General features: G+C 40.3%; 1 protein-coding gene across 1 annotated transcript in view; it reads right to left on the minus strand.

Annotated features, from left to right (window-relative positions):
* Positions 1-206: 206 nt before the first annotated feature.
* ttbk2.S (tau tubulin kinase 2 S homeolog) overlaps positions 207-21,403 on the minus strand; it is a 46,887-nt gene continuing 25,690 nt past the window's right edge. Inside the window, exons 7-15 of the mRNA XM_018232251.2 lie at positions 17,974-18,039; positions 17,753-17,845; positions 15,903-16,028; positions 12,240-12,397; positions 11,657-11,867; positions 9,327-9,529; positions 7,947-8,520; positions 2,880-4,045; positions 207-693 (exon numbers count right to left, since the gene is read on the minus strand). Of these exons, the coding sequence (XP_018087740.1) occupies positions 210-693; positions 2,880-4,045; positions 7,947-8,520; positions 9,327-9,529; positions 11,657-11,867; positions 12,240-12,397; positions 15,903-16,028; positions 17,753-17,845; positions 17,974-18,039 (3,081 nt within the window). The 3' untranslated portion in view covers positions 207-209. The remainder of the gene's footprint in view (positions 694-2,879; positions 4,046-7,946; positions 8,521-9,326; positions 9,530-11,656; positions 11,868-12,239; positions 12,398-15,902; positions 16,029-17,752; positions 17,846-17,973; positions 18,040-21,403) is intronic.

Below are 21,403 nucleotides of genomic sequence, written 5' to 3' on the forward strand. Positions count from 1 at the left end.
GATTACACCTTATCATGTTTTCTAGAAACGTCTTAATTATGCCTATGCCTTAATGAACCTTGTATTCCAGTTGATTTTAGACCTATCCTCTTCAGAACGTTTAGACCAACACTGATTTTAGTTTCATCTAAATAAATATGAACATACAGAACATGCATTAGGTGGGAAAAGCTGAAATGATCAATAAAAAGCGTGCAGAAGCCTAGTTACTATCTGCTGAGTTTATTTGACACTTTGCTTTCTCGAGAGGAGGACTTTGCTCGACTGGCTTTGCTGCTGGTGGGATGATGTCCACTTCCTGGACCTTTGGAAATGTTTTTACTCTGTTTATTGCAGCAATGGTCCTGACAGGACCTCCTCGAAGAAGACGAACCGGAAAGACTAGGTGGAGACTTGCTTCGGCCCACATGTGGGGAAGAACTCCTGGGATCATGATGTGTTCGTCCAGCTCTTGATGATGATGAGCTGCTGGTTCTGGGCAAAGAGGAGCTCCTAGGGGAGGCGCTTGGGCTACGTCTGGGAATTACAGGGCTTTTTGGAGGTGTTTTAGGACTGTGGGGTGATCCAGGACTCTTACACTGGGAAGAGCTGCGGGATTTTTGGGAACGGGTACCATTTCGAAGAATCTGAGCAAGGCGGGAGAACAGGTCTGAGTCAGAGTTTCCGCTCCCCAAAACTTTGTACCGTCGTATCCTTTTAAGAAAAGTCAAGCAGAGGCATTAAATTACAATGCAATGTTTATAACCATCACAATTCAACAACAGAATGCAAATGGGACACATCATTAGGCAATGGATTGTCCCCCAATTAGGGATGTACCAAATCCACTATTTTGGATTTGGACGAATCCCCAAATCCTTCACAAAAGATTCGGTCAAAAACCAAACCGAATCCTAATTTGCATATGCAAATTAGGGGTGGGAAGGGGGAAACATTTTTACTTCCTTGTTTTGTGACAAAAAGTCACACGATTTCCCTCCATGCCCCTAATTTGCATATGCAAATTAGGCTTCATATTCTGTTCGGCCTGGCAGAAGGATTCAGCCGAATCTGAATCCTGCTGAAAAAGGCAGAATCCTGTCCAAATCCCGAACCGAATCCTGGATTTGGTGCATCCCTATCCCCAATAAACAAAGAAGAACCTGGAAAATTCTCCTGATAAAAGGGAAATTTAAAAAGTGAAAGTAAAGCCACATTCTCCTTCCTGTTCGTATGGGTACAATCTAAACAAATATTTAGTCCACCGAGACTCCCTCTGTATAAACAAATATCACCCTTCCCTACCCGAGCTACATATTTCCTATAAGGGACAACTTGTTATAAAGAGGGCTTCTTAGGGCACTGGCGATTTGTTTTGATTGCACTTGTATGAACAGGAAGTAGAATGTGACTTTGTCCTGTATAGTGTAAGAAATATAAATATAATTATAGCTATTTCATAATAAAAACAATAGGCTCAAAGTATGTAAAGCACAAACACACTCATGCCAAAAATAGGGTATAATGTCCCTTAAAGGATAAGTAAACGTTTAAAATAAGTGAATGTAAAATTGACGAGGGGGCTATTCTAAGCACATTTGCAATGTACATTCATTATTTATTGTTTTTTCATTCCAAGATATTAAGGGATACATGTGCTGTTGATATGAATGAATTTTGTTACAACAGCGCCACCTGCTGGTCAGTTTCCCACCAGTCTGACCACCAAGTAGTCAAGGAAGTTGTCAGGAGAGAGAAAGAGGCTGATGTTCTTCTGCTTAGGAAAGATTTGAGAAAGGTTTCTTATTTTTTTTTCCTAAGAAATAAGCAGAAGAACATCAGAGGAGCTTCTTTCTTTCTCCTGACAACTTCCTTGTCTACTTGCTGGTCACTGGTGGGAAACTGACCAGCAGGTGGCGCTGTTGTAACAAAATTCATTCATATTAACAGTACATGTATCCCTTAATATCTCGCAATAAAAACAGAATAAATAATGAATGTACATTGCAAAAGTCCTCAGAATAGGCCCCTCGTCAATTTTACATTCACTTATTTTAAAGGTTTACTTATCCTGTAAAGGGGAAGGAAAGGCTAAAACTAAGTAAGCCTTATCAGAAAGGTCCATCTAAATATACCAGTAAACCCTCAAAGTAATGCTGCTCTGAGTCCCCAGTCAAAAGAAACACTGCATTTCTTTCCTTCTATTGTGTACTCATGGGCTTCTGTATCAGACTTCCTGTTTTCAGCTTAAACCTCATTGCCCTGGGCAAGAGCATGCTCAGTTTGCTCCTCTCCCCCCCCCACCCCTCCCTAATGTAATCTGAGCCCAGAGCAGGGAGAGACTCAGGCAGGAAGTGATGTCACACCACATTAATACTGCAGCTCCTATCCTAAACAAACAGAAAGTTTCTACAGCTTTTTACTCAGGTATGGTAAAGCATTCTACAGAATAAATATAGCATTCTAGCTTGCACTATTGCAGCTAATCTATTGGCAATAAAATGCCTCCATAGCTTTCCTTCTCCTTTAAGCTCTTCCTAAACCAGTCAGTCTGTCATTTGGCGACTCTCTGCTATACATACTAATGAATATGTCAATTAGTCCCCCATACTGTAGAGTCCTGTGCGGACCAATTTCTAAGACACAAACCCACAGCCCACAACCGGAAGCACAGCCCGCATTTTTACCCACTTTGATCCGCTACCCGACCCGCAACAGCTTACAAAAAAAATAATGCAACGTGTTTCTAGAGAGCCCACCGTTTTTCCAGTGTAAAGCTACAGCTTAGAACTCATGAACAAATTATTATAATTAATATTTATGAACTAACTAAGCAGGCTCACGGTCATTATAAGGAATAATACAAAACCCAGTACACTAAATTGTTGCAGTTGACGTACCTGCCTTCCACCCCAGGGCGGGTAGGTGGTTTTCCAGGTGGTGGCCTGGGAATGAACTGAGTTGTATGAGAACTAGTAATTTGGTCATTACTAGTCCAAGATACTGGACGTGGAATTTTGCTCTTTCTTGATGGAGGGCTCTGTGATGTTATAGTTCCATCCTCAGAAAACTTGACCACATTAGAATCTGTGATCACTTTAGGATAAGAAAAATTATCATCATCCGATAACTGTACCGCTGCTGGTGATGATTTTTCCTCCAGAGACTTGTCCGAGGCACTTGAGAGGTCACCAAAAAATGATTTTATCTGCCTCTTCTCCATTAGCAGCCTTGCAAGATCGGTCTGGTGTGCCTTTTTCAGTAAAAGCTTCTCCTTGGCAGAGATTGCAGAAGAGGATTCAGACGCCGTATCAATCTCCTGAGCTAAAACTGGAATTCTGCTGTGTCTAGACTTCTTGAACTGCTGAGAATGATCATTTGCATGCATCTGCTCCCCACTTTTTTGCTCTTCATTACCTTGTTCATTGAACATGTTGTGATCAAGGAAGCCATTAGTTACAACGATGTCCTTCACATTATGATAACCATTTTGTTGAATGTCTCTTAGTGGACTCACAATACACAATTCCATATAATCATCAGCTTGTTTCGATGAAATTGTAACAGTCTGAATTGCTTCTGGCTTCTGTACATCAACATGTAAGGCTTTATTTGGCACAGCACCTAAAGTCCGTGTTGCTACAATAGCTGGGCAAATAGCCCCTTGAGGCCTGCTCTGCTCTAGAGATGCACAACTCTGTTGGTCTGCTACTTTATCACTCTGTTCTTTGTTGGCATACAGGTGACCAAGTAGAGGACCAGAATCAGATATCACAGGAGTTTCATCAACACAATGTTTACCTTCCAACAAATTGTCACGCACGTTTGTTTGGCCTATAACTTGATTCTTGACACATGTCTTCTCTTGGCTAGTCTTATCCAAATGCAAAGCCAAGTTTGGACAGGCTACCCCGTCGTCTAATGGTCTGTACAATGTTACGTTTTCCTGTGGAGAGAGCATTTCTTGAAGGTGCGAGTCCCGATCTCGCTTTTCCAAATTTGGGCCATACGGAAAGCTTTCTGAAGCAGACTGTGTAGATGTTGCTGAAGGTCGGGGCATTGTCATCTAAATGAAGTAAGGGAACAATGATCAATTCTGTGTTTTTCTTACTATGTACTCATATATACATGCAGGTGTTTTTACAGAGTTCCAAAATAAAAGTTATTTATGATCTCACAGAAAGATGATTCACAGAAGTGAGTGCTAAAGGGATATTCTAATCACGGACACAAAACAAACCCATCTAATGAGGCAAAATAAATGGAAAAATGGCTTGTTTCCTTTTATTCTTTCCGTCCAAAGCAGATTTTGTTCTTGTTATAGATAATGTAGCCGTATTACTTAACTAACCAGGGAAGAGGCATCGTGCCCAAGTAAATTAGCAGGAGACAGTGTTTTAAATCTTTTTACATTATTTGTATACTTAAAGGGGAAGTATAGCGAAAATGAAAATTTAAAGGGGTACGGTCATGGAAAAACGTGTTTTTTCCAAAACACATCAGTTAATAGTGCTGCTCCAGCAGAATTCTGCGCGGAAATACATTTCTCAAAAGAGCAAACTGATTTTTTTATATTCAATTTTGAAATCTGACATGGGGCTAGACATTTTGTCAGTTTCCCAGCTGCCCCCAGTCATGTGACTTGTGCCTGCACTTTAGGATGGAATTACGTTCTGGCAGGCTGTTATGTCTCCTACTTGGATCAGTCTGAATCAGTCTCAGTGGGACCTGGATTTTACTATTGAGTGCTGTTCTTAGATCTTCCAGGGAGCTGTTATCTTGTGTTAGGGAGCTGTTATCTGGTTACCTTCCCATTGTTCTTTTGTTTGGCTGCTGGGGGGGAAAAGGGAGGGGATGATATCACTCCAACTTGCAGTACAGCAGTAAAGAGTGATTGAAGTTTATCAGAGCACAAGTCACATGACTGGAGGCAGCTGGGAAATTGGGTGCATTTGGGTGCATGTGCAGTTGTCGCTTCACCGGCCTCACAGTCAGCTTACCGAAGACCCGGAAGATGGCTGCATGGAACTCCGATGCCTGACTCTGAGCCGAGGGTTAAGAATAAAGTTAGGGGCATTTTCCCGGGGGGGGGGGGACTCATCTCAGATTCAAAAGCAACAGTTATGTCCCGCTGAAAAGCAGGAAGTAGGCTATTTTGTTAAGTAAAGCTACGTTTTTATTTTTACACTGAACAATTCCTTTAAGAAGGGGGTTGGATGGTGTTTAGCAAGTGAGGGAATACAGGGATATGGGAAATAGCTCATAGTACAAGTTGATCCAGGGACTGGTCCCATTGCCATTTTGGAGCCAGGAAGGAATTTTTTCCCCTTTGAGGCAAATTTTTTTTGCCTTCCTCTGGATCAGGGATCCCCAACCTTTCCAACCAGTGAGCAACATTCAGAAGTAAAAGGAGTTGGGGAGCAACAATAGCATGAAAAATGTTCTTGGGGTGCCAAATAAGGGCTGTGATTGGCTCTGTTTGGCAGTACACCTGGTTCTTATGCAATTTAAACTTGCCTCCAAGCCAGGAATTAAAAAATTAGCACCTGCTTTGAGGCCACTGGGAGCAACATCCAAGGGGTTGAAGAGCAACATGTTACTCACGAGCTACTGGTTGGGGATCACTGCTCAGGATCAACTGACAGTTAGGCAGGTTAAGCAGTTGAAAGGTTGAACTTGATGGACATGTGTCTTTTCTCAACCTAACTTACTATGTTACTTATCACACTGCATGGTCAAACAAACTGTAATATTGGATAAAGGGAACCTGAAATAGATATGTTCCCCTTTGTTCAACGTGCAAAGAAAAGGGCTTGTGCTGAATATACAATATACCCATTGTTTTAATCGCCTTATTTCTTAAGCTAAACATGCCAATAATGAATATGAAGCTACTCTATGATTGAACCTTGGTAGATAGATAATTTGATTTCCAGTATACAATTCCTTCCTCTCTCCCTTTGTTGTGGCCATTTTGTACACAAGTCTATTATGCAGAGGGCTTATCTGTGCTCTGGTAATCTCATGATCTATTATTATTGTGCTCATGTTAAACAAGGTAATGTTTAAGGGAAAAAGTTATCTAACACTCATATTACCCATATGAAATTATAACTGCCCCTTAAAAATTAAAAGGTTGCAGCATAATTATTAAAAATAAATGCAACCACACACTTCTCATCAGTCTTGGTCATCCCCAGAATTTTAACCCACTCCACTTTGAATAACTGCAAAAATATTTCAAAACAGGTTTATGTTAATGAGCTGTGTATTGTGTTAAGGACTCGGACTAGGCCTAGCCAAAAAAACTTTGGTTCTTCTCAACCATTGAGATGTCGACTTGCATTTGTGTTTTCACCCATTTACACTTCAGCTTCAGTTCATGTAAAGGTAGGTCACCTTTAATTTTACTTTTAGTGTTATAGAATGTCCCATTTTTAGCAACTTTTCTGTTGGTCTTCAGTTTTGTTACAGCTTTTGCGTATTCCTCTGCCTCTCTTCTAAATTTCAAATTGGGGTCAGTGATCCTGGTAGACATACTATCGCTCTGTGAGGCTACAATTTTGTTATTTTGTATTACTTATTTTTAGGGATGCACCAAATCCAGGATTCGGCCTTTTTCAGAAGGATTCGGCCGAATCATCTGCCCGGCCAACCGAATCCGAATTTGCGTATTCAAATTAGGGACAGGGAGGGAAATCACATGACTTTTTGTCACAAAACAAGGAAGTAAAACATGTTTTCCCCTTCCCACCCCTAATTTGCACATGCAAATTAATTTCCATATGCAAATTAGTATTCAGATTCAGTTTGCTATTAGGCCGAATCTTTCGCGAAGGATTTGGGGGTTCGGCCAAATACAAAATTGTGGATTTGGTGCATCCCTACTTATTTTTCTCTTCAGCCTCCATCTCTCAGGGGCAAATTCACTAAACGCCGAAGCGCCTTACGCTAGCGTGAATACGCCAGCGTAGCGCATTTTCGTTAATTCGCCGATTCACTAAAGGACGCTGGTGTAAATTCGCTAGTGTTACTTCGCACCCTTACGCCTGCCGAATTTGCAGAACGGACGTAACTACGCAAATCCACTAACGCGCGAATGATTCTGAACGCTATCTTTTACGCCAGACTTCCTTCGCCACCTCAGACCAGGCGAAGTGTAATAGAGTAGATAGGGATTGCTTCAAAAAAAGTTAAACATTTTTCTAAGTCCCAAAAAACGCTGGCGTTTTTTCATTTTTTATGGGTGATAGGCTGAAAAAGATTGAAAATTTTTTTGGGGCTGCCCTCCATCCCCCCTACATTTCCTGACTCATGGCACCTTAACTATACAGTGGGCACATGTGTAGGGCAAAATAAACATTTAATTTGCTGTTTTGAAGGTTTCCCAGGCTTGTGTAGTGCTGCTACATATTCCTCCATTGTAACTTCAATTTTGCGCTGTATGCAAATTAAGCATCGCTAGCATAACTTCGCTTTGCTTGGCGAATTAACGCAAGCGCAACCTTACGCTTCCCCTGAGTGCAACTTCGGATTTTAGTGAATTTGCGTAGCGCTGGCGAAAATACGCCAGACGAAGTGCGGCGAAGCGGCCGTTGGCGCAATAACGAATCTTAGTGAATGTCCCACTCAGTCTCTCATTCAAAGGGTGTTAGGGTAAACTGGATTATAGCAACCAGTTAGCTGCTCAACAAAAAGCAAACAAGCTGATATAAAAAAATTAGACAATTTCATATTGTCTCAGAATATCACTGTATACACAATAGTAAACGTTAACTTAAAGGAGAACTCTCTCTTTACGAATGTTGTGGTGTATCATTCCTGATTCTTCAAAAGCAAAGCATTCCCCACACCTTATATGATGTTCTCACTGCCTAATGCTGTAACTGCTTTAATGTTACCATTTACCAACTTTTTACTTACTCATAGATCTAAAACTAAAACATACCATGAATGTTTATACTTACTGGAGTCAGAGCACCTTCAGCTTGAGCTTCCATTGGACTTGTTGGAGTAGCAGCAAACAACTGTCCGACAGCAGCTGACATGGGTTCCAACTTATCTGTAAAAGGCCCTGCAGAAGCCACCACTTCAAGTCTTACAGCTGGATCTAGTTTATTATGGGTATTATTATTTGTCCACGGGCTCAGTTTGGAATGATATTCTTGAGGAGAGTCATCCAGCACCTGAAGAACCTCTGGTTCCTCTTCAGATGGACTTCCTGTTAGCTTCTGACCTGGATTTGTTCCAAAATCTTTCAAATCACGGTCTTTGTCCACTATAACCCACTCTTTAGAATCAATCTCCTGCCGGCAGGAACTAAGATTAACTGCTATAAATCCATTACTACCTGCACCATCAAGATGCTCCCGGGAACTGGCAGACCCTGGTTTTGAGCCCCCAGGCAAATATTCATCATCATAATGCCAGGCATGATCAGCTGTTGAGGGAACAACTGTCTTCTTAGGCTGCCGCAGTGAAGTACAGCTTCCTTCAGCATACGCTCCTCCTGTGTTCGCGTCTTTCTGTGTTTTTTCCACACTTCGTAAAAAGAAAAAAAAAATTAAATAAAACTTTTACAAATATTTAAAGGGACAATATAGAAGTTCAATAATTATTGTTTTTCAACTAAGCATTATGATACCAGTAATGGAGCAACATCCAATGCTACGCCTCCCACTCTTACTTATTTTCTAGAATTTATTTGTTTATGGTGGTAACTGGAATAAAATAGATAGTTAACAAATTAAAAAAAAATTAAATATTTCAAAGTCAGGGTGTTTCTAAGGAGGCTAAGATATTTGAATGCAATGCTGTTCTTTTGCGTACTACCCATGTCATATTGGTGCCTTAAACTCATCATATGTTCTGGTGTTGAAAAATTATTAATTATATTATGGGATCCGTTATCCGGAAACCCGTTATCCAGAAAGCTCAGAATTACGGACTAGGAATAGACTCCATTTTATTCAAATAATCCAAATCTTTAAAAATGATTTCCTTTTTTCTCTGTAATAATAAAACAGTAACTTGTACTTGATTCAAACTAAGATATAATTAATTCTTATTGGAAGCAAAAGAAGCCTATTGGGTTTATTTAATGGTTACATGACTTTCTAGTGGACTTAAGGTATGAAGATCCAAATTACAGAAAGATCCGTTATCCAGAAAACCCCAGGTCCCGAGCATTCTGGATAACATGCCTGTACTATGATGTATTTGATGGACACAATATAACATGCTTCAGTCTAATTTTGGTGCAAATGCATGCCATAATGTAAATACTTTCATATTTCTTTTATTATAAAGAGGCTTCCCTAGATCTACCAGAATACCGATTTGCATACCAGTTGTCCACAAATTTGTCAGCATCTGGCTTGGACTCGAGAGTCATTCGCCGCTCCAACTCATAGTTATGAATGGTGCGCAATTTGCGCAAAAGCGGAACGTCTCTGTCTTGTGCTGTCTCTGATCGGACGCGGATGGGAGAACCAAGGCTTGGGGCATGACCATGTCCTTGACCATTACTGTTTTCTTCCTCTGTAGCTGCCTAAGATGATATGAAAAAAATATAAATATTATATAATTATATCAAAATATAACTATTATAGAATTATTAAATTAAAAACCAAGAGGAAGGAGAGCTTTAACAATGTTATTATTGGTAAATGTTAAGTATGCACTATTTTGTATTCGGCCGAACCCCCGAATCCTTTGCGAAAGATTCGGCCGATTACCGTTCTGAATCATAATTTGCATATGTAAAAAAGGGTGGGAAGGGGAAAACATTTTTTACTTCCTCGTTTTGTGACAAAAAGTCCCACGATTTCCCTCCCCGTCCCTAATTTGTATATGCAGATTAGGATTCGGGTTCGGCCGGGCAGAAGAATTCAGCCGATTCCGAATCCTGCTGAAAAAGGCCAAATCCCGAACCAAATCCTGGATTTGTTTCATCCCTAGTAAATGTTCACAAAATGTGTCTAAAACAGGTCCACAAAACTGAACCTTCAAAATCCATTAACTTAATGTACAGAATCTGTAATAGGAAAAATGCATGGACTTTGCAATTTCTTTCAAGTAGTTACCTTGTGTGAATCCAGCTGCAATCCTTATGAGCTCCCTTATATTGAATAGAACACCCACATTTCTAGTTTAAGAAATCTTCAGTTCAGTTTTCACCAAATACAGTTTGTTGAAGAAGGCATTTTTGAAATATCTCAATATTCGGCAAACAAGTATTCCATATGTACAAATAATTTTAAAAACCAATGTAAGATCCTCTATCACTGGGACTTGACACAAGTAACCTATGCTGGAGGAACTGTGGCTCTATAGGTGACTTCCTACACATTTGGTGAGAATGTCTGCTCCTAGACTCCTTCTTGAAATTCATCTGATGAAAGGGGCCATTAGTATTTTTAAACATGAAACTAGAATCTATTCCATCAGACCTTAGAAGAATTATCTTCCATATGCTTACAGCAGCGAGGCTTTTGATCCCCAGAAAGTAGAAAATGTTCACTATCCCCCCTTAAAAGAGCTTACCTCTACAATTCAAGAACATGCCAAATATCAACATCTCACCGCCCTTGCCGACAATAGACTAAGGAAATATCAAAAATGTTGAGATGACAAGACAAAATGGTCTAGGATAAAATATTTCTGCTACCTAAGCAACATATCAGACCTATTTCAACACCTGGGATCTAGGATGCTTCTCATTAAAGTCTCTATGTCCTCTACTATCTCTTCTTATACTTTACATTCTCCTCTCTTGGTGATTAAATCTGTGATCCTCCAGATCTGTTGTTAAGTTTCAATGTAACTGCTATTGAAAGTAGTATTCGTTACTTTATAATCTCGCCACTGCTGGTTCTAACTCTTGAAGCATAAACCAACTGATTAACATACCTGTGCAAAAACATTCATTGCTATGTTCTTACAAGAGTCAGATCCAGCAGTGCAGGAAGGGTCAAACAAATCTGCTTTCAACAGAAATAACATTTACAAATAACTTTAAGATCAATGAAATTATTTTATTAATGTATGAAATAATAAAAGTTGTTTAGAATTATACTTTATCATTACCGTATATACTCAAGTATAAGTCGTCCCGAGTATAAGCCGAGGTACCTAATTTTACCTCCAAAAACTGGGAAAGCTTATTGACTCGAGTATAAGCCTAGGGTGAGAAATGTAGCAGCTTCTGGTAAGTTTCAATCAAAAAATTGAGGGTTTCTGCTCCCATTGGAGGTGCCGGCTTCTCGTTTTAGGACGCCGACGACCATTCTTGGATGCCAGCGACTATTCTTGGAGATTATTCTTGGATGCCAGCGACTATTCTTGGACGCTGGCGACTATTCTTAGACGCCGGTGACCGTTTCTGCTCTTGACCCGAGGTAGAGTTTTTCAGCATATTTTGGGGGCTGAAAAACTCGGCTTATACTCGAGTATATACGGTAACCAAAAAATTGGTGGGTACTGTTCCCTTTAATTACACAATGATATATAATATGTTTATCGCTTTCTTGTTTCAGGCAGTATTGCATTATAACACGATTAATAAGCCATTTTTGCTAGTCCTAATAATAGTAACATTCTACTCTGCATAAAACACTATTACTTGCACCTTACAAACCCGAATTCCAAATGATGATACATCTAAATATCTTAGTACCTTGCAAATACCCATTTTTATTCTGTTTCTATTGGCATCCATTTCTTCCCAGACATCTTTTTCCTGCAGACGCTGATGATTTGGAGATCCAGGTAATTTCTCTGGGGAAACTGGAATTCCATTTTCTCCATCACTAAACTGCTCATCAGGAAAGACCTCGTCTGTGTTTTCACGCAACAAATCTCCAGGAATAGGGGTAGCATTTGCAATTCTGAAAGAAAGCATTTTATATGACTTTAAACAGCTCTTTGTATTTATTTGCTTGGTTAACTGGCTTACAAACAGCACTGCTACTCCAACTCCAAACTGAATAACTTCAGTAGCTCACAAGCTATTATAAAAAGCATCTTGGGAGAGATTCCTGGATTATTCTTTGCTTAATTAAAAACAACAATGAGTTACTCTAACTAGTTCCTGTATGTTGCATCAGCCATATTGCATTCTACCCTGATCCTCTTTTCAAATCTTCTAAAATACTTGGTTAAGTCAATAAATATATTACATTTATATATAATCGTGACAAATGTTAAATTGAGATATATTTATTGGTTCATAACTGTCTTTATTAGTACTGGTTTCATACCCAATAGCAGCAGGGGTCAGACGCGTGTGAAGCTGAGGCGTAGTTGATGTTGTTGTGGTAATTAGAGAGCCATCCGAGCCACTCTTTTCCCAGTCAAATGGATCGCTTTCCAGTACCCCAAACGTCTTCATGCTATTGTCGAAAACAGATACAAGTAGCTGTATGTAGGAAAACAAAGGTTTAAAAGATGTTAAAAGAGAAAATATTACTTGCAGGAGGATAGCTATACTGTAAGATACAAGGAATAGCAGTCCGACATCACTGACCTGATCTATCACTGTATTTGGTAGAAATTCTATTTGTACATGGCAAATAATTTACTAGTAGGTGTAGTAGAGTAATAGAAACCCAACAGACCCAAACAGTCATGACATGCTGCTGATTCTGTGTCATTGAATCATTCCAAATAATAGCAGTGTTCAAAATAATAATAGCTTGTTCCAAATAATAGCAGTGTCGAGTTCAATAAGTGATGTCTTCATTATGTCAATTACGGCTCTTATTTAAGGAAGGAAGGATCAAATGTTGTGTATGCTGGTTATAGTGCATTTCTCTCTGTGTAAAATGGGTTGTTCCAGAAAATGTTCAGAAGAACAAAATGATTAAAAACTGATTAAAAAGTTGATAAGAGAGGGGAAAATATACAGAGTACAAAAAGAAGTTCAGAAAATGATAGGCTGTTCAGGTAAAATAATCTCAAATGGTTTAAAATGGCAACCAAAACCTTAAAGATGTGGAAGAAAACAGAAAACTACCATTTGAATGGATAGAAGAATAGCCAAAATGGCAAAGACTCAGCCAATGATCAGCTCCAGGAAGATGAAAGAAGGAGTAAAGTTCCCTGTGATACTGTTACAATTAGAAGACGTCTATGTGAAGCCAAACTATCGACAAGAAGCCCCAGAAAAGTCCCATTGTTGAAATAAAGACGTGCTGAAGAGCTTACAATTTGCCAAAGAACACATTGAATGGCCTAAAGAGAAATGGCGCAACATTTTGTGGACTGATGAAAGCAACATTGTTCTTTTTGGGTTTAGGGGCCACAGACAGTTTGTCAGACGACCCCCAAACACTGAATTCAAGTCACAGTACAGAGTGAAGAGAGTGAAGCCGGGGGCACAAGTATCATGATATGGGGATGTTTCTCATACTGTGGTGTTGGGCCTATTTATCACATACCAGGGATCATGGATCAATTTCAATACAAAAAAATACTTGAAGAGGTCATGTTGCCTTATGCCCAAGAGGAAATGTCCTTGAAATGGGGGTTTCAACAAGACAACGACCCCAAACACACCAGTAAATGAGCAACATCTTGGTTCCAGACCAACAAGATTGACGTTATGGAGTGACCAGCCCAATCCCCGGATTCCAATCGAAAACTTATGGGGTGACATCAAAAATGGTGTTTGTGAGGCAAAAGCAAGAAATGTAGAAGAATTGTGGAATGTAACAGGTGCCAGAAGTTGGTGGACTCCATGTAACACAGATGTGCAGCAGTTCTCAGAAACACTGATTATACAGGTATGGGGCCTGTTGTCCAGAATGCTCGGGACCTGGGGTTTTCCCACATAAATCTTTCCGTAATTTGGATCTTCATACCTAAGTCTAAGTCAATTTAAAAATCATATAAATATTAAATAAACCCAAATCAAACTGGTTTTGCTTCCAATAAGGATTAATTATATCTTAGTTGGGATCAAGTACAAGGTACCGTTTTATTATTACAGAGAAAAAGAAAATCATTTTTAAAAATTTGTATATAATAGATATATGGGAAACTACCTTTCTGTAATTCGGAGCTTTCTAGATAATGGGTTTCCTGATAACGAATCCCATACCTATACAACTAAATATTAGTTAAGTGATTCAAAGGATACAGTGAATGTTTGAGTTTGTAAAGAAGAATGCAGACACTGCTATTTTATGGAACAGCCTAATATTCCCTTTTCTTCACTTTCTGTAAAGGAATAACACAAATTTGATAAATTTTTTTCATGTTTTGGAATAGAATGTGCAGTGTCCCCAATGAATTTGTGTTATGGAAATAAAACTATTATAAGGATTTTGAGCTTTATTTATAACACACTATTATTCTGAACACAACTGTACAAACATAATTGCTAAATTGCAAGACTGTTGTTGCCATTAAAATCAGTCAGAATTTAGTTTTGAAACTCATATGAAAAAGGAGGTTCCAAAGTCCTATGCATAATGCTAGAGATGTCCAAGAACTGGAGGTTCCAATGATACAAAGAGATCATGGGTTCTTGCCTCACCAAGGTCAGTTAGGTCAAAGAGTAGAAAGTGGCTCCCTCTTGCCATAATTAGCAGCAGCGCCTAATTAGTGGTATGAGAGTGTCAAATAGATTTATAGTGTTTACTCTAAAAAGTTAAGAGAAAAACTAGGAAGTTGTATCTACTGTAGAGAAGGCAATTTACAGCCCTGTTCAGGTGATCATAAACTCAGTGACACCTTTCAACATCACTAGGGAAAAAGTTATGTCCGACAAAAGCCAGGGACAGTCTCCCACCGAAAATCGTCCGATTGCCAATACATGCAGAGATATTATCAGCAGTGACTTGTGCTCTCATAAACTTCAATCACTCTTTACTGCTGTACTGCAAGTTGGAGTGATATCGCCCCCCCTCCCTTTTCCCCCCCCAGCAGCCAAACAAAAGAACAATGGGAAGGTAACCAGATAGCAGCTCCCTAACACAAGATAACAGCTGCCTGGTAGATCTAAGAACAACACTCAATAGTAAAATCCAGGTCCCACTGAGACACATTCAGTTACATTGAGAAGGAAAAACAGCAGCCTGCCAGAAAGCATTTCTCTCCTAAAGTGCAGGCACAAGTCACATGACCAGGGGCAGCTGGGAAATTGACAATATGTCTAGCCCCATGTCAGATTTCAAAATTGAATATAAAAAAATCTGTTTGCTCTTTTCAGAAATGGATTTCAGTGCAGAATTCTGCTGGAGTAGCACTATTAACTGATGCATTATGAAAAAAACATGTTTTCCGATGACAGGATCCCTTTAAAGTAAAGTGTCCCAGCCTATCAGAACATAGCCTCCAAGCACTTTGTCATTCAGTTGCTCCATGTAGGAAATCAACAAAGTTGGTATGAGCGTGTTGGGGGGAGGCTGAGGGACACCTGTACTAAGAATAACCAGCAATAGCTTGCGGAATAGTGACATGATTCTGTTCAAATCGTGTCACTGTTGCTATCACTATGTAATTACCAATTGGTGGCAGAGTTTCCATTAAAAGGTTTTAAAAACATCAACCTTATTTGATCTCTGAAATTAGTTCCCTGGTGACGGTTGTCAGAATAAACTCACTTTTTTGCTCTTACAGCCTGTACAAAAGTCCCAGCCCACAAAGTCATGTGGAACATAATATTTTAGGTTTTTCAGGGACCCAATAATGATAAGGCTTCTCAAATTAAATCAAATTTAAGTGATTACATATGAGAATGATACGAAACGTGTAAGGCTGTATCCTTGTGCACTGAAATAAACTACTCTTTACTTGACAAGTCTGTCTGGAAGATTGGTCTTTGGAAGTGCCTGTTCTTTTTCCTTACACCACGGTTCTCAAAGCCCTTGACAGCTGGTCGGCATTTCAAGAAATATAAAAAAAAATAAAATAAGCACCTGATAATCTGGTTTGGTAACATAGTCTAACCCGATGATATGTTCAAGAAAGACTGAAAACTCTGGAGGAAGATGTTTCAGCATTAGGCGATGCTCATACCGTTCCTTGATCGAACCAACTTGTTCCTATGGATTGAAATATAAATAAAATAAGTTATAAAAGCTATGCTAAAAAAATACAAAAAACATGAAAGAAAAGTCTATATAATATATAGTGAATAAAGTACCCCCTTTTGTAAAATATAGGGATATTATAAGTTACCGAGGAGTTTCATGACCATATAAAAACACTAGGCCGAAGGCCGAGTGTTTTTATACAGGTCATGGAACTCCGTTTTCCGATTTCACTTCGTGACTTTTTGTAATAATATTACCTGTGCGGCAGGGTCCCCCGCCACGCCATCGGCGGGGATGCCCGCCGCGTGGTTCTGTGGCACTGGATCCAGCGCCATCTTGATCTCTCCCCCCTGGCCACCAATGTTAACCCCCCTGGCCACCAATGTTAACCCCCCTGGCCACCAATGTTAACACCCCCCCTGGCCACCAATGTTAACCCCCCTGGCCACCAATGTTAACCCCCCCTGGCCACCAATGCCCCCTGGCCACCAATGTTAACCCCCCTGGCCACCAATGTTAACACCCCCTGGCCACCAATGTTAACCCCCCCTGGCCACCAATGCCCCCCTGGCCACCAATGTTAACCCCCCCCTGGCCACCAATGTTAACCCCCCTGGCCACCAATGTTAACACCCCCCTGGCCACCAATGTTAACCCCCCCTGGCCACCAATGTTAACCCCCCCGGCCACCAATGTTAACCCCCCCTGGCCACCAATGTTAACCCCCCTGGCCACCAATGTTAACACCCCCCTGGCCACCAATGTTAACACCCCCCTGGCCACCAATGTTAACCCCCCCTGGCCACCAATGTTAACCCCCCCGGCCACCAATGTTAACCCCCCTGGCCACCAATGTTAACCCCCCTGGCCACCAATGTTAACACCCCCCTGGCCACCAGTGCTACAAAGGGAGCCCTGCCTACTAATGTTACCCATTCTGAAATGTTGGGAGGTATGTGACGACATATGTTCTAGCGCCCGTTAATTTAACGGGCTTAATGTCTAATATCCTCATATTTTACAATTGGGGGTACTTTATTATAATACACAAATTTCAATGAGTCATATGACAGAAATGACATCAGAACTCACCGTTTATAACTGATGACATCAGAACTCACCGTTTATAAGGATATAATTTACAGGATATTCATGGCTTTTGTGTATTATAAAGAGATAGCACTGGGGCTATGAGACATCAGACCAACTTAATGCACCTTGGTTTCTGCAAGTGCCTAAATAACTGAAGGGATGTTTTCATACAAGGGTCTAATGAGAGACCAAAATACTACACAAAATATGTTCACATTGAATTATATTGTGTTTTTCAAGCAGCTTCCTCCCTACTGCCCGAGGCAGCCTTGAGTCTCGTTGGGCCAAATTACTTACTATTGCGCAGGCTTGAGAGGCGTTTCATGCTTCAGAGGATAAGGGGAATTTTTCGCGCATGCGCAATATGGAGGAAGAGGAAAAGGAAGCGTGTAATCCGTTGCCAAGATGGCCGCCACATTTTACCGAAGGAGCGCTAAACTCGATGCATGATTTTCTGCTTTTCTATACACATAGGTGAGCCAAAAATACAGGGATTAAGGGCATCTGTATGAGAACTTTAGGGGGATGTAGTGCATCAATTTTGCCTTTCCTTTAATAGCACCCAGCTATGTAGACGTTGAAGGGGTGGTTCATCTTTAAATTAACTTTATTCAGAGTAAAAAACTTGCAATTTTACATACCTTGTCCTTTATTTTCCTCCAGGGAAGCTGGCCTACAACAAACTCTACCAGCATATAAAAAAGAGACCACAGATCATCATGTCGACCCATCTCCTGTCCAACAAATATACCAGAACATTAGATTGAAGCTATGAGCACCAAATGCATTGTGATTTTTTTTTCTCTCGCATATCATTTGTACACTCTCAATTTCTGATGGGCAGGCCCAGCATATGACTCACCCGGTTCCTGTGTGCATTTACTGAGGCGTATCTAACTGTCCCACGAAATCCAGCAACAGCTCGTGGCTAAAACGGAAAAAGAAATATTTACAAATGCGGCGTGCAAGTGTGTTCTAATGAAATGCAAAGGCTAATTTACTTTGTGTACAGTCTCTGACATTTATAAATACGCGTATCCTAGAATTTCAGAAATTTCAAGTCATTATAACATTGTTCACAAAAAGGATAAAAATAATGTTGCTCCAGTAAGGAGCCAGTAAGATATAGAATGCTGTGCTTCCTCGGGTGTATAAGATTGGCCTTAAATCTACACCATAAGCAAACTTGCACAAGAATGCACTCTTTTAAAGGAGAAGGAAATTCCCCGGACGCAAAAACCCTCCCCTTGGCCTACCTGTCCCACCGGGCAAATGCCCCTAACTTGTTACTCACCCCTCTGCGTAGGTCCAGTCCACGGAGTTCACGGGCGCCATCTTCTCCCAAGCGATCTTCTTCCTGCTTTGACCGGCGTTTGTGGCGCATGCGCAGTAGGAGCATTTCACCGGTACGGATCTACTGCGCATGCGCCAAAAGTCACAAAGTTTTCCGTGACTTTTGGCGCATGCGCAGGGGGTTTCCTTCTCCTTTAAGCAGTTTATCAGAGTATGATGCATCTATCTGACATATGGTCAACCCGCTTGTCAAACATCTCAGTAGCACAGGAATTAATACTAAGTTTGTCCGTCCTCCTTTTGTGGTTATAATAGATTCTACTCTTCACGCTAGGATTTACTTTTCTCAGCTCATTGAAAGTAAATTCATGTTTCACCTCACTTTATGAGGAAAAACATTCATGGGGGTAAATTTACTAAGCAGCGAAGTGGCCAGTGTTACCGCTTTCAGGCACTTTGCCGATTTACTAACGATAAAGGCGTACCTGCGCTAGCAAACGAGACAGACGCCAACGGTCATTCGCACTCTATCGCCAGGCGAATTTACGCTCTGGCGATTGGATGTTACTCCGCAAATTCACTAAGATGCGGATATTACTGAACGTTACCTCTTTCACCAGACTTGCCTTCATCGGCTCAGACCAGGAGAAGTGCATTGGAGTGCATAGATCTGGCGTCTTTTGCTTTTTTCAGAGTGATAGCCTGCAAAAGTCCTAAAATATTTTGGGGTAACCGGGTTCCCCCGTACGTTTTCTAACATATGGCACATGAACTATACAGTGGGCTCATATGTAGGGCAATATAACAACTCTATTGTCTTTATTAAGGATCCCTGGACTTGTGTAATGTAATGCATTTGCTGCTCCAGCCGAATTCTGGACTGAAATCCATTTCTCAAAAGAGCAAACAGATTTTTTTATATTTAATTTTGAAATCTGACATGGGGCTAGACATATTGTCAATTTCCCAGCTGCCCAAAGTCATGTGACTTGTGCTCTGATAAACTTCAATCACTCTTTACTGCTGTACTGCAAGTTGGAGTGATATCACCCACCTCCCTTTCCCCCCCCCCAGCAGCCAAACAAAAGAACAATGGGAAGGTAACCAGATAACAGCTCCCTAACACAAGATAACAGCTGCCTGGTAGATCTAAGAACAGCACTCAATAGTAAAAACCCATGTCCCACTGGGACACATTCAGTTACATTGAGAAGGAAAAACAGCAGCCTGCCAGAAAGCATTTCTCTCCTAAAGTGCAGGCACAAGTCACATGACCAGGGGCAGCTGGGAAATTGACAAAATGTCTAGCCCCATGTCAGATTTCAAAATTGAATATAAAAAAATCTGTTTGCTCTTTTGAGAAATGGATTTCAGTGCAGAATTCGGCTAGAGAAACACTATTAACTGATGATGAAAGGATCCCTTTAACAGTTGAGTAGCTAAAAGAATAAAGAGTTATAACACCCTAGCTTCCCACTGAGGCCATTATACAAAAGAAATTAAGCTGCAAACCTAATTTAATTTATTTTCAAGTTCATTTAACAAATGAGTGTTTGCAATGGAAGTCTCCGTGCCCCCTTTTGAGCCCTGAGTATCTCCACATCTCATCTTGAGGAAAATAACTTGGCTACCGAAGCCAGATACGTAAATGCATATCGCAAAAATGCAAGTTACAACTGTGATGCAGATCTGCTTAGTACCAAATCAACATTTTTGTTGTCATTGGAACAAAGGCAATTTGATTATGTGGTCAGTGCTGCCTAGAGAGAAACAAATGCTGCAACCCTAAAATACTGGCCTAAAGAACAACAGGAGACATTAGTTGGGTTTGAGACAGAACAGGGTCAACACCTTTGTCAATTAACACCTGCTCTCTGGGTTTGTCTATATAATATTTTGCATGAAAATAAATCAAATGATCAAATGGATAAATGAATCAAAATAATAAAGGGGTAATTCACCAACTTTCCAGTCGGTATTAATTAGGGATGCACCGAATTCTTTTTTTTTTTTGGATTCGGCTGAACCCTCAAATCCTTTGCGAAAGATTTGGCTGAATACCGAACCCTAGTTTGCATATGCAAATTAGGGGTGGGAAGGGTAAACATTTTTTACTTTCTTGCTTTGTGACAATAAGTCACGAGATTTCCCTCCCCGTTCCTAATTCGCATGTGCAAATTAAGATTCGGTTCAGCCGGGCAGAAGGATACGGCCGAATCCTGCTGAAAAAGGCCAAATCTTGGATTCGGTGCATCCCTAGTCTTAATTTATTGTTTTTGAAATATTTGCTTCTTCCAGCATTAAAAATGGGGGTCACTGATCCCGGCATTGAAATACTATTGCTCTGACACACAATTTTATTGTCATTGTTTATTTATATTTAGGCCCTTACCCCTTTATCTTCCAGTTTCTCATTTGATCCACTGTTTCATTGGATCCTGCCAACCAGATGCTGAAGATTCCAAACTGGAGAACTAAAAGCCCTCTCAAATCCCTCTGGTTTTTCTTACAACGTTTGCTTAAAACCAATGGAGAATTTGCTGCTACGTATAAAGATTATACAACCTTTTTTATGGTTTTGAACTGAAAAATGCTGCTCTAGCAGGCAGGGTGTGTCTAGAAATGTATAATTTCGTTTTACAGAAAGAATTCCTATAACCCAAATCACTCAGTGACCACTATCATCTTCCCTTGTTCCTATTTCACACCATTACATTATCTACACAAGAAAACCAAAGCATTCCTGAATAATAAACAGAGCATACACAGCAGTATGAATTCAATTCTGAAACTCAAGTAGAAAGGTTTAGACAAAACCCTCAATGGGGCAATATTATGCATGAGGCAGTGTGTAACAACCTTCCCAGATCATTGCACAATGCTAAGTAAACTGCTAAAATGTTCAAAATGTAAATGAGAATCTGATGAGCAAATACACAGGCAGGCAAAGTAGCCATCGGTGATGCTGAGAAAGCTCTGATCACTAACACGCGTTAGTC

Source organism: Xenopus laevis, chromosome 8S, assembly GCF_017654675.1.
Source record: "Xenopus laevis strain J_2021 chromosome 8S, Xenopus_laevis_v10.1, whole genome shotgun sequence".
Taxonomy (NCBI): domain Eukaryota; kingdom Metazoa; phylum Chordata; class Amphibia; order Anura; family Pipidae; genus Xenopus; species Xenopus laevis.